Source organism: Oncorhynchus masou, chromosome 29 (assembly GCF_036934945.1).
Source record: "Oncorhynchus masou masou isolate Uvic2021 chromosome 29, UVic_Omas_1.1, whole genome shotgun sequence".
NCBI classification, from domain to species: Eukaryota; Metazoa; Chordata; class Actinopteri; order Salmoniformes; family Salmonidae; genus Oncorhynchus; species Oncorhynchus masou.
The window spans coordinates 11,552,705-11,567,133 of record NC_088240.1 but is presented as its reverse complement, the minus strand read 5'-3'; the positions used below and the strand labels follow the sequence as shown (position 1 = coordinate 11,567,133).

General features: G+C 42.3%; 1 protein-coding gene across 1 annotated transcript in view; it reads right to left on the bottom strand.

The window, feature by feature from the left end:
- LOC135518982 (amine oxidase [flavin-containing]) overlaps positions 1-4,062 on the bottom strand; it is a 68,887-nt gene extending 64,825 nt beyond the window's left edge. Inside the window, exon 1 of the mRNA XM_064943981.1 lies at positions 3,868-4,062. Within this exon, the coding sequence (XP_064800053.1) occupies positions 3,868-4,051 (184 nt within the window). The 5' untranslated portion in view covers positions 4,052-4,062. The remainder of the gene's footprint in view (positions 1-3,867) is intronic.
- Between the last annotated feature and the right edge of the window lie 10,367 nt (positions 4,063-14,429).

Sequence of the window (14,429 nt, the reverse complement as noted above, 5' to 3'; positions counted from 1 at the left end):
GCTTGAAAATCCACAAATGTTGCTGAGTTAAAGCAGCTCTGCATGCAAGAGTGAGCTAAAAGGTTTCGGGGCTGTCGCTGGGCAATACGGACTTTCAGCTCCCTCCAAAGAATTTCTACTGGGTTCAGGTCTGGAGACTGGCTAGGCAAGTCCAGGACCTCGAGATGCTTCTTACGGAGCCACTCCTTAGTTGCCCTGGCTGTGTGTTTCGGGTCGTTGTCATGCTGGAAGACCCAGCCACGACCCATCTTCAATGCTCTTACTGAGGGAAGGAGGTTGTTGGCCAACATCTCACGATACATGGCCCCATCCATCCTCCCCTCAATATGGTGCAGTCGTCCTGTCCCCTTTGCAGAAAAGCATCCCCAAAGAATGATGTTTCCACCTCCATGCTTCACGGTTGGGATGGTGTTCTTGGGGTTGTACTCATCCTTCTTCCTCCAAACACGGCGAGTGGAGTTTAGACCAAAAAGCTCTATTTTTGTCTCATCAGACCACATGACCTTCTCCCATTCCTCCTCAGGATCATCCAGATGGTCATTGGCAAACTTCAGACGGGCCTGGACATGCGCTGGCTTGAGCAGGGGGACCTTGCGTGCGCTGCAGTATTTTAATCCATGACGGCGTAGTGTGTTACTAATGGTTTTCTTTGAGACTGTGGTCCCAGCTCTCTTCAGGTCATTGACCAGGTCCTGCAGTGTTATTCTGGGCTGATCCCTCACCTTCCTCATTATCATTGATGCCCCACGAGATGAGATCTTGCATGGAGCCCCAGACCAAGGGTGATTGACCGTCATCTTGAACTTCTTTCATTTTCTAATAATTGTGCCAACAGTTGCCTTCTCACCAAGCTGCTTGCCTATTGTCCTGTAGCCCATCCCAGCCGCGTGCAGGTCTACAATTTTATCCCTGATGTCCTTACACAGCTCTCTGGTCTTGGCCATTGTGGAGAGGTTGGAGTCTGTTTGATTGAGTGTGTGGACAGGTATCTTTTATACAGGTAACGAGTTCAAACAGGTGCAGTTAATACAGGTAATGAGTGGAGAACAGGTGGGCTTCTTAAAGAAAAACTAACTAGGTCTGTGAGAGCCGGAATTGTTACTGGTTGGTAGGTGATCAAATACTTATTGCATGCATTAAAATGCAAATGAATTACTTAAAAATCATACAATGTGATTTTCTGGATTTTGTTTTAGATTCCGTCTCTCACAGTTGAAGTGTACCTATGATAACAATTACAGACCTCTACATGCTTTGTAAGTAGGAAAACCTGCAAAATCGGCAGTGTATCAAATACTTGTTCTCCCCACTGTATATATTTTTTGGTTGTAAATTAGGGTCCCTTTTTCTAATATTTGGTATTGGTTGACGATTTGATAACATTCCGTATCCAAAATATGGAAAAATAGAGAAAATCAGAAAGGGGACAAAAACCTTTTCACTGCACTGTACGTAAAAAATGATGCACACATGACTGTAAGTTGCTTCGGATAAAAATGTCTGCTAAATCGCATATATTATATAATTATTGATGTCTCCAGGAAAGAAGAGTTAGCTTACTATTTATTACCTCACCACTCTTCTACAACTATAGAAATAGAATGTGTTCAACCGTCACAAAATAACTTGAATGGGAATGTCCGTTCTATAAATTATATTTCTACATCTAAAACACCCACTGAGTGACATTAGGAAACACCGGAGGCTGTATGATCAGTGCCAAAGCTGATCCCCAACAGATTATAATGAATGATTTGTAACTAAATGATTCCCTGTCTCAAAAACACATGCTGTCTGGAGTTCAGACATGACTAGAGACATTGATTCAGCCATAGTATGTAGACGTTCAGTATTTCTGTTAACATAAGCATTCTTTTCCACCCTGTTTTCATAATAATAATAATAATAATAATGTATTCAACTTTCATAGCTCTAATCATTACATAAAGAATCTGAAAGTGTTTGAAGCAACAAAAAGACTTGCAATTTAGACAAAACAACATCACAACAACATGAGCTGGATAGTCATTAGAAAGTTCATGGCTTGAGCGGTCATTGGCAATAACATTTGACACGCTCTAATCCAACATATTTCATGAGGGAGGAGACACAACCTCATGCTGCAATAGGCTGAGTTTACACAGGCAGTCCAATTCTAATATTTTTTTTCTTCATGAATTGGTATTTTGACCAATCACATAAGATCTTTCACATCATATCTTTTTCAGAGCCGATCTGATTGGTCAAAAGACAAATTAGTGTGAAAAAAAGAATTGGGCTGCCTGTAAACACAGCCACAGAGAAGGAACTATATGTCATGGGACAGATCTGTACAGTAGCCTATTCTCACTATTTTTACCAGATGTTTAGACATTTTCTCAGGGATCCTTCATTTCTCATGAAAGTGTCCAGCCCTGTATGAGTCTACCCCCATACAGTAATTTGCACACAGACAAAAAAATGCCACACAACTCAGCTGTGTGTAAAATGTGGGGATAGGGGCATCACACAGTCAGACTTTCAAATCAGGACACAGCTTTATGTTTCAGATGAGATTAAACTTAATCAGCAACTCAAATGACATAGCAGGGAATGACATATCAGACAAACTGTGACTACTAGTTGTGTTAAATGCTGACATGAGAAATATGAGTTCCACCTGTTGCATAACAAGGCTATTCCCCTCCTGCCTCAAATAGCCTACGAGATAGCCGTTTGTTTGAGGTGAGATCATTAGAATAAGGTAAGGTATGATTTTTGAAGTTTGTGTCTGTTATATGTAGAATTACAGCAACCTTAATTCGGCAAGATGAATGTCCGCCTATAGCCTACTGCAGGGTTCACCAACTGGCAGCACGTGGGCGATTATATAAGCACATTTTTTTTCGATTTAAGACTGTAAAAACAACAGCAAATCAACTCCAAGTGATTTCAATATGTGACATCTGTTCCAAAGTATTCCCACGCATAATATAAGGATACTGTATATGGGATCGTCTACAAATGTAAACACGTTTTTGAATTGATTCTATTTTACATTTACATTTTATTTGACGCTCTTATCCAGAGCGATTTGCAGGAGAAATGTGGGTTAAAAGTCTAACTCTAGCGCATATCGACGGATTGTTTTAACCAAATCAGCTATTCTAACCAGCAACCTTTCAGTTACTGGCCCAACGCTCTTAACCGCTATTCACATATTATATATGTTTGGGCTTCTTGCATTCAATTTGCCGTCAACAAATGATTAGAGGATTATGTTCCAGCTTCCTGACCATCCTCGCAAGAACAAATCAGACCGTGACTGAATCTAGTTGATGATCCCTAGCCAACTTCATGTTCATGTGCATAAAACAACAACAACAACAAAAATAGCACGTACAAAGATAAGCCAGTTGTTGCTTTGTAAGCAATATGGTTTATAATAGAGCAATATTATATTATAATATTGTGGTCCAATATGTTGCATTTGAACACTCCTTCCTATAAGGCGACATTTTATCAGGGGGATTCAGCATCACGGAGGAGATTGTCTATGTGCAAAGCAAATGAACTGAAACTGCACAGTAAGTCCATAATATGCATAACGCCTATTCAACTATGAATCAAAAAGCAGAGCGTGGTTATTGCAGCCTATATTGCATTACAATAACAGCGCACGTTTCGTTTCAGACGTGTCGGCTACAATGTTGAAAATATGTCTATGCAACAGTTGGCTACTTACATAAAGCAAAGTGGCTGAGATTCGTGCAATATCACCCTGAGTTCCTTTCAATTCCCTGCCTCGCGTACTATTGTAATATTTCCACTAGTCTATTTGCTAAATGCAGCAAAATCTTTGGAAGCGTTCCTTTAAATTGCACGTACCTGATATTCCTCCTCCAATAACTATAGCGTCGTATGTGTTCTGTGCTGTCATGGTGTTGTTATGCCGCTCTCGCTCTCTCTTTCTCACACTGTCACTGTCTATCTCTCGCTCTCTACCAACGCTGCCTGCCGTTCGCTCGCCTTGCTCGGTGGTGCTAAACGCCACGAGGACAGAGGATCGCATCTGTATTAAAAGCGGCGGAGACAGGCCCAATTTAGCCGACTCCGCCTACGGGTTGTTGCCTACTCTGCATGATTCTGTGGTGATATGACAGGTGAGAGGCACAATCATTGCTCCTTGTCCTAGAAAGACACCGCTCATTGCCTCCAATAAAACAATAGGCTTCTACTTACTGTATGATATGATTTGGACATTGTACAGACAGACAGACAGACAGACAGACAGACAGACATTCACAGTAATCTATCTATCTGTCTACCCGTGCAAGCTTTTAGGGGCCTAGACAGAAAAACCTGTGTTTTATAACGGTTTTGTTATATTTCAATCTTCTGTGATGTATGTAAAGTGTAATATTGGGATGCAAACTGAAAATGGAATACATTTCAACTATATCTGACATGGTACAGCTGCCTTTTTTTTTAAAGCTGATGTGTGTGAGGTGTAGACTTTAGTTTTTTTAGATTTGTTTTAGACTATCAAGAATCACTCTGTGTGACCCTGATTTAGCCCACTGCAGGAAAAGTCTAATTCTATGTAAACAAAACAAAAATGTGTATTTTTCTGCATATCTAAGCATATCGCTTGAGCTGTCTGTATACTCCTGACTAGAGTTTTATTTATTTATTAATTTTTTTACTAAATATGTTTCGCTGCAACTCTGCTGAAATCTGGGTAAAATGTTGAAAGTCATGTTATCCAGTACATTTAGTTATTTATTGCTTTTCTAAAGTCAACCAACCTTGCCAGCAGCCATGCCGCCTAAGATAGTTACATAAGCTAGCTACTCTAACTTGATTGATAGCCTGAAATGGCTTCTGGGTAGTGAGATGTGAGGTTGGGAGATTGGTAACCCACAGTATCTGAGAGCTAGCTAAAGCCAACTTCATAAAATTGCTAGGTGGCTAGTAGTATTACAGAGAAGCAACAACAACAAAAAACAACAACAAAAAAGGGCAAATCTGAGGAGGCATGTGCCTCTGTGCCCCCGATGAGCATGACGCCTCGGGGGTCCAAAACAACCTCCAGCTAACTGAGCCTATTCCTTTTGCCCTGGCACTTCAGTGACTCTAGATCACCGTGGTAACGACTTGAGGTGTCTGGGGTCCTTGCCTTACCACCATACGAATCTAGTCTTATATGGAGGATATCAATGAGAATGGTATGCGGTATAGAGCACTGTAGTATATAGAGAGTGTGTAGATTGAGATCTGTGTCCCTAGTGGGTGTCCAGAAGGGTGTAGTATATGATTCATAATGGGTATATTGTGGTTAATCCTATAATCCGAGTTGGATCCCATATGAGTTAAGCTAGTAAAGCTCCACACTAGTACATCACTGTCCACTCTCTCTAGGTCAGTGGGGTTGAGGGGGTTGAGGGGGTTGAGAGGGTTTAGGGGGTTGAGGGGCTGGGGGGGTCAAGGGGAACCTACACTGGAAGTGGTCAGCGTGTGTCAGATGAATTTAGTTGTTATGTGTTCACTAACCAATTCAATTAAAACACTCTGTCCGTTTCTAAGGATTTGTAAGGTTCTTATTTGCATGATTTCTCCTTCTCCCAAATCCAGTCAGCTGATGTTCTGAAAGAGCTCAAAATCTGGACCTCTACAAATCAGCCGGGCTAGACAATCTGGACCCTTTCTTTCTAAAATGATCTGCCGAAATTGTTTCCACCCTCATTTCTAGCCTATTCAACCTCTCTTTCGTGTCGTCTGAGATTCCCAAAGATTGGAAAGCAGCTGCGGTCATCCCCCTCTTCAAAGGGGGGACACTCTTGACCCAAACTGCTCCAGACCTATATCTATCCAACCCTGCCTTTCTAAGGTCTTCGAAAGCCAAGTCAACAAACAGATTACCAACCATTTCGAATCTCACCATACCCTCTCTGCTATGCAATCTGGTTTCAGAGCTGGTCATGGGTGCACCTCAGCCACGCTCAAGGTCCTAAATGATATCTTAACCGCCATCGATAAGAAACATTACTGTGCAGCCGTATTTATTAATCTGGCCAAGGCTGTCGACTCTGTCAATCACCACATCCTCATCGGCAGACTCGACAGCCTTGGTTTCTCAAATGATTGCCTCGCCTGGTTCACCAACTACTTCTCTGATAGAGTTCAGTGTGTCAAATCGGAGGGTCTGTTGTCCGGACCTCTGGCAGTCTCTATGGGGGTGCCACAGGGTTCAATTCTTGGACTGACTCTCTTCTCTGTATACATCAATGATGTCGCTCTTGCTGCTGGTGAGTCTCTGATCCACCTCTACGCAGACAACACCATTCCGTATACTTCTGGCCTTCTTTGGACACTGTGTTAACAACCCTCCAGGCGAGCTTCAATGCAATACAACTCTCCTTCCGTGGCCTCCAACTGCTCTTAAATACAAGTAAAACTAAATGCATGCTCTTCAACCGGTCGCTGCCTGGACCTGCCCGCCTGTCCTACATCACTACTCTGGACGGCTCTGACTTAGAATACGTGGACAACTAGAAATACCTTGGTGTCTGGTTAGACTGTAAACTCTCCTTCCAGACCCACATCAAACATCTCCAATCCAAAGTTCAATCTAGAATTGGCTTCCTATTTCGCAACAAAGCATTCTTCACTCATGCTGCCAAACATACCCTTGTAAAACTGACCATCCTACCAATACTCGACTTCGCCGATGTCATTTACAAAATAGTCTCCAGCACTCTACTCAGCAAATTGGATGCAGTCTATTGCAGTGCCATCCGTTTTGTCACCTAAGCCCCATATACTACCCACCATTGCGACCTGTACACTCTCGTTGGCTGGCCCTCGCTTCATACTCGTTGCCAAACCCACTGGCTCCAGGTCATCTACAAGACCCTGCTAGGTAAAGTCCCCCCTTATCTCAGCTCGCTGGTCACCATAGCATCACCCACCTGTAGCACGCACTCCAGCAGGTATATCTCTCTGGTCACCCCCAAAATCAATTCTTTCTTTGGCCGCCTCTCCTTCCACTTCTCTGCTGCCAATGACTGGAACGAACTACAAAAATCTCTGAAACTGGAAACACTTATCTCCCTCACTAGCTTTAAGCACCAGCTGTCAGAGCAGCTCACATATTACTGCACCTGCACATAGCCCATCTATAATTTAGCCCAAACAACTACCTCTTTCCCTACTGTATTTATTTTATTTTATTTATTTTGCTCCTTTGCACCCCATTATTTTTATTTCTACTTTGCACATTCTTCCACTGCAAATCTACCATTCCAGTGTTTTACTTGCTATATTGTATTTACTTTGCACCATGTCCTTTTTTTGCCTTTACCTCCCTTATATCACCTCATTTGCTCACATCGTATATAGACTTGTTTCTACTGTATTATTATTGACTGTATGTTTGTTTTACTCCAAGTGTAACTCTGTGTTGTTCTATGTGTCAAACTGCTTTGCTTTATCTTGACCAGGTAGCAGTTGTAAATGAGAACGTGTTCTCAACTTGCCTACCTGGTTAAATAAAGGTTAAATAAAAAGTAAAAAGAAATAAAATGGACAGAGACCAGCCACCAAAATTAGCCAATAGTGTTTATTCTCAAGAGCTCTGGTCATAATACCATTTACATTGGTTTATATACCTCACATTTCATCCTAAATATCCCTCCTCCTCTCAGACACAATGGCAATATAGTTCACAAGCCTTCTCACATTGTCTGCAGCCTGTTAAACAATCTACTACAAGCCCAGGGTCTCTCCCCTCCCTGGGTGGGGACAGACAGTATTCCAGCCGGTCTGACGATAGCTCCATTCGTTTCTAACAAGGAACAGAAAGTCATTGTTCTAATTCTTGACTAAAACTACACACATTATATTCAGTATTATGATTATAATAAGATTCATACATTCATACAGTAACAGAGTAGTATTCTGTTTAGTTTTATAGTTCTAAGTTAAATGTACACATAATTTAGTCATTATTCATAAAAATCCAGACACAATGACCAGAATAGCTGCCCAGTAGTTAACCAATGCCATTCCCATATCTGTGTTTGATATGTCACAGTGGTTGACTTGGGCAGGAGCTGAGTACCAGCACCTCTGATATGTCACAGTGGTTGACTTGGGCAGGAGCTGAGTACCAGCACCTCTGATATGTCACAGTGGTTGACTTGGGCAGGAGCTGAGTACCAGCACCTCTGATATGTCACAGTGGTTGACTTGGGCAGGAGCTGAGTACCAGCACCTCTGATATGTCACAGTGGTATGACAGTGGTTGACTTGGGCAGGAGCTGAGTACCAGCACCTCTGATATGTCACAGTGGTTGACTTGGGCAGGAGCGGGCAGGAGCTGAGTACCAGCACCTCTGATATGTCACAGTGGTTGACTTGGGCAGGAGCTGAGTACCAGCACCTCTGATATGTCACAGTGGTTGACTCGGGCAGGAGCTGAGTACCAGCACCTCTGATATGTTACAGTGGTTGACTCGGGCAGGAGCTGAGTACCAGCACCTCTGATATGTCACAGTGGTTGACTTGGGCAGGAGCTGAGTACCAGCACCTCTGATATGTCACAGTGGTTGACTCGGGCAGGAGCTGAGTACCAGCACCTCTGATATGTCACAGTGGTTGACTTGTTACAGATGCCTATCATACCCCCAATACCTATCATACCCCCAATACACATAAACCTCTCACCGTTACAATTACATTATATTTTTTGGGGGGGTGGGGGGGGGGATATTTATGTAACTTCTCACTCATCATTATTCATGATTCATTCGGTTTTTTCGTAATCATGGTAGCATCCACATTAATCTAGAAGTGATTAGAAACATATTCTATTCTTATTTGCAGCAAAAGTGACTCCAAAATGACACTACATTCTTTACCACCATTTTTCACGGGTTAGTGTCTTTCGTTTTTTCTACCATTCATTTTTCCAATAGCGGATTTTTAGAAACACTTAAAATAAGGGCTGTGTTTCGCGTAGGCTTACACTGGCGTGACGTTTAGACAACCGTGTAAATCTCTCGAGGACAAGGTTACTAAATAAGAACAAGAAGCGACACAGTCTGAGAGTAGGGAGAAAGCTAGCATAGGATTGTTCAAGTCTATGTTCAGGTGTTTAAGTGTCAAGTTTAAATGTTGGATGTGCACAATCAGCCGGCAGATCCAAAGGTTAGGGGTCTAATTAGCCAGGGAGGGTAAGTGCTAGGATTAGACATCGGGTTACAAAAACTGCTGGCTGTACAGGATATACACTGTCTAAAATGTTTTGTATGCTGTGCCCTTAATGTTTTAACACCGACACATACAGTAGGCTTAAATACCAACACATACATTAGGCTTAAATATACTGTATTTGGCAGTTGGTTTAGTAGGCCTAAATATACTGTATTTGGCAGTTGGTTTAGTAGGCCTAAATATATTGTATTTGGCAGTTGGTTTAGTAGGCCTAAATATACTGTATTTGGCAGTTGGTTTAGTAGGCCTAAATATACTGTATTTGGCAGTTGGTTTAGTAGGCCTAAATATATTGTATTTGGCAGTTGGTTTAGTAGGCCTAAATATACTGTATTTGGCAGTTGGTTTAGTAGGCCTAAATGTACTGTATTTGGCAGTTGGTTTAGTAGGCCTAAATATACTGTATTTGGCAGTTGGTTTAGTAGGCCATATTTTACACTGTCATCAATGTTTTTAACAATACCTCTAATCACAATTTTCTGTCTCTGGGATCTGTTTAGATTGTTCTTTGACATTCTGACCCTGTCGTCCTCCCCCCATTGGAGATTACACATGTGTAACAGGCACTGCTCCTTACAATCATGCAGTTGCATTGCTCTTCCAAACGGCATACTTCGCTCAGCTCAGTGTGCCAGTTGTGCCACCTGTTTCTATGTTATACAAAGGAATGTTTGGACTGTTGCCGGGTCTGTCTGTGCTAAAGGTGGAAGAGACCTACAAGGAGACCTGTACTCGAGACCATCTACTGTATCTTGCCTATGCTGCTCTGTACCATCACTCATTCATATATCTTTATGTACATATTCTTTATCCCCTTACACTTGTGTGTATAAGACAGTAGTTTTGGAATTGGTAGTTAGGTTACTTGTTGGTTATTACTGCATTGTCGGAACTAGAAGCACAAGCATTTCACTACACTCACATTAACATCTGCTAACCATGTGTATGTGACAAATAAAATTTGATTTGATTTGATTTTGCCTTCTTTTCCCATCAACCCTGAAACTGATTGCGCAAAGATGTCATCACACCAACCACCCTTCTTGACAAGCCCTGAAATGCCCTCTCTTTGTCGCAGTATTGCAACGATACTCTGGGTGCATCTCGATTTGTCAGTTCCCACTGAGCACAGGCAAGCAATTCCAAGGTCTCGTCGATTGTAGGAAGTGGATAAGCATCATTAACAGTGTTCTCGCTTAACCTTCTGTAATCCGCACAGTACCTTATTGAGCGGTCCTTCTTTCTTACTAACACCACTGGTGCTGGTCATGGACTGCTGGATGGGTTAACTACTCCCCTTTCTAACATCTCCTGCAAATGCTTGTCAAACTCTGCTTGCCAATGAACAGGCACCCTCCTCAACGCCTGTTTGATAGGCCTGGTGTCCCCTGTGTCAATCCTATGATGGACTAGTTTTGTGCAACCTACACTCCCACATACCTCCCCATCATTTCCTTTACAGCTCACAGCTGCAATCTACAGTTGAAGTCGGAAGTTTACATACACCTTAGCCAACTACATTTAAACTCAGTTTTTCACAATTCCTGACATTTAATCCTAGTAGAAATTCCCTGTCTTAGGTCAGTCAGGATCACCACTTTACTTTAAGAATGTGAAATGTCCGATTCATTGTAGAGAGAATGATTTATTTCACCTTCTATTTCTTTCATCACATTCCCAGTTGGTCAGAAGTTTACATACACTCAATTAATATTTGGAAGCATTGCCTTTAAATTGTTTAACTTGGGTTTAACTTGGGTCAAACATTTCGGGTAGCCTTCCACAAGCTTCCCACAATAAATTGGGTAAATTTTGGCCTATTCCTCCTGACAGAGCTGGTGTAACTGAGTCAGGTTTGTAGGCCTCCTTGCTCGCACACGCTTTTCCAGTTCTGCCCACAAAGTGTCTATAGGATTGAGGTCCGGGCTTTGTGATGGCCACTCCAATGCCTTGACTGTTGTCCTTAAGCCATTTTGCCCCAACTTTGGAAGTATGCTTGGGGTCACTGTCCATTTGTGACCAAGCTTTAACTTTCTGACTGATGTCTTGAGATATTGCTTCAACGTATCCACATCATTTTCCATCCTCATGATGCCGTCTATTTTGTGAAGTGCACCAGTCCCTCCTGCAGCAAAGCACCCCCACCAAACGATGCTGCCACCCCCGTGCTTTGCAGTTGGGATGGTGTTCTTCGGCTTTCAAGTCTCCCTCTTTTTCCTCCAAACATAACGATGGTCATTATGGCCAAACAGTTCTATTTTTGTTTCCTCAGACCAGAGGACATTTCTCCAAAAAGTACGGTCTTTGTCCCCATGTGCATTTTCAAACCGTAGCCTGGCTTTTTTATGGCAGTTTTGGAGCAGTGGCTACTTCCTTGCTGAGCAGCCTTTCGTTTATGTCGATATAGGACTAGTTTTGGCCTGGTATGGTTCTCAATCAGAGGCAGGTGTCGTTAGTTGTCTCTGATTGAGAATCATACTTTGGTAGCCTTTTCCAACTTCTGTTTCGTGGGTGTTTATTTTCTGTGTCTGTGTTTGTTCCACACGGAACTGTTTCGGTTAGTTATTTCACGTGTCATTTATTGTTTTGTTTCAGTGTTCGCTTGTTTTAATAAAGAGCATGAACACGTACCACACTGCGCATTGGTCCTCCGATCCTTACTACTCCTCCTCATCGGAGGAGGAGGAAGACAGCCGTTACATGTGTGGTCCCATGGTGTTTATACTTGTGTACTATTGTTTGTTCAGATGAATGTGGTACCTGCAGGTGTTTGGAAATTGCTCCCAAGGATGAACCAGACTTGTGGTGGTCTACAATTCTTTTCTGAGGTCTTGGCTGATTTCTTTAGATTTTTCCCATGATGTCAAGCAAAGAGGCACTGAGTTTGAAGGTAGGCCTTGAAATACATCCACAGGTACACTGCCAATTGACTCAAATGATGTCAATTAGCCTACCAGAAGCTTCTAAAGCCATGACATCATTTTCTGGAATTTTCCAAGCTGTTTAAAGGCACTGTCAACTTAGTGTATGTAATCTTCTGACCCACTGGAATTGTGATACAGTGAATTATAAGTGAAATAATCTGTCTGTAAACAATTGTTGGAAAAATGACTTGTGTCATGCACAAGTAGATGTCCTAACCGACTTGCCAAAACTATCATTTGACATTTGACATTTGTGGAGTGGTTGAAAAACGAGTTTTAATGACTTGTGTCATTATGTAAGTGTATGTAAACTTCTGACTTTAACTGTATGTCCATCTCTAGCAATAACTGTTCTTCGTCCCACTTTGCTGTGATGGGAGAGTACAGCAGCTGGCTAGAATCCTGTAGGCTAGCAATGATAGTGTCTTCATTACCCTTCTCCCAGATAGAGAAACCCCACTGTTCAGTGCCCTCCCTCAGTAACTGTGATTCCGGAGTTACATTCATTACGCAAACTGGCTGTTTCTCCTTCACTGAGATGCCAACGCTACATGCCAGCAACAGGTTGCTCTTGTCAAATATTTCAACACCCTCAGTTTTGTCATTGTTTACTGTCCCCTCAACTTAACCAGTTATAAACATTTCACTTCTGGAGGGAATAATCGTGTCATTAATCACCACCACTTTACACACTCCCCCTGCCCCTCCCCTGAAAATCAATGGAATCTGCTTCCCCAAAACACAACATGTTTTTCTTTCTCAAATCAAGTACAACCCCGTATTTTACTATGAAGTTTGTCCCTATCGGTGCACCCTGGTTTGCGTCGCTAGCGACTACAAAATCCCAGGTTAGATTCAAACTGTCAATGTTCATGACTGTGGACCAGCTCCCCAGAACTGAGAGAAACTGTCCATTTGCCACTTTAACTGTGCTGTGCTATGGTTGCAGTGTGTGTTGGGGTGTCAGTGTAAGTATGTGTGAGTGCGTGGTTAGAGTCCAGTGTGTGTGCATAGAGCCATGCATAGAGTCAACGCAGGTAGTCCGGGTAGCCATTCAATGAGCTAATTAGCGGTCTTGTTATGCAGTCTTATTGCTAGGTGGTAAAAGCTTTTCACGGTCCTGTTGATTCCAGACTTGGTACTGCTCCCGCACAGCAAGCAGAGAGAACAGTCTATGGTAGTATATGTTGATGTTGGTTAAAGAAGCCATGGATTGGCAAGAAGAGAGGAGATGAAATGTAGCTGTCAGTAACTGGATTTGGAATGGATGGACTTGGCCCAAACTGCAGGCAATTATTGAGAGGAGAGTTTATTTAACAGGGTGTGTGTAATCCAATGGCCCAACAGAGGGCGACAATGTCACACAATACCTTTTACCCTGGAGCAGGGTTCCCCAAACTCGGTCCTGGGTGCACATTTTGGTTTTGCCATAGTACAACACCACTGATTTAAAGAACCAACTCATGAAGCTTTGATGATTTTAATCAGCTGTGTAGTGCTAGGGGAAAAACCAAAATGTGCACCCAGGTGGGGCCCCAGGACCGAGTTTGAGAAACCGCGCTCTGGAGGACAGGATTAATTTCATGTACCCAATCCAAAAATTACCCACAGTCCTATACAGCTTTGGGGTTACCAGATCTGAAAGGACCAGATAAGTGGAATAAATATGTTATGTTTGGTGATGGCTAATCTAAGCCTCCCAATTAATCTAGAGTAGCTTTACACCTATAATAACTATAATGGGCTCCCAAGTGGCACAGCGGACTAAGGCACTGCATCTCAGTGTAAGAGGTGTTGCTACAGTCCCTGGTTCAGGCTGTGTCACTTCTGGCTGTGATTGGGAGTCCCATAGGGTGGGGCACAATTGGCCCAGCATCGTCTGGGTTTGGCTGGGTTAGGTTGTAATTGTAAGTAAGAATTTGTTCTTAACTGACTTGCCTAGTTAAATAAAACCCTGAGGGATTGTTTCTGGATTGGGTTGTATAAATACATTTGATTTTAGAAGGCAGATTGTAACTTTGTTTTTGTTGTTGACTGTGTACTGGAAACACAATTAAAGATTAGTGTATGTTTTCAGTAACTACAAAGGATGGTGATGGATGGATTGATGCTTTACTGTAATAAAGAGGATAGTATGATATCTTCTGTGACTTTGGAGGGCAATAGAAAAGGAGAAAAATAATAACTGTAAGTTATTTTGCTCAAATTTAATAACATCAACATACTTGATCCATTTTCTCTCACGTTCAG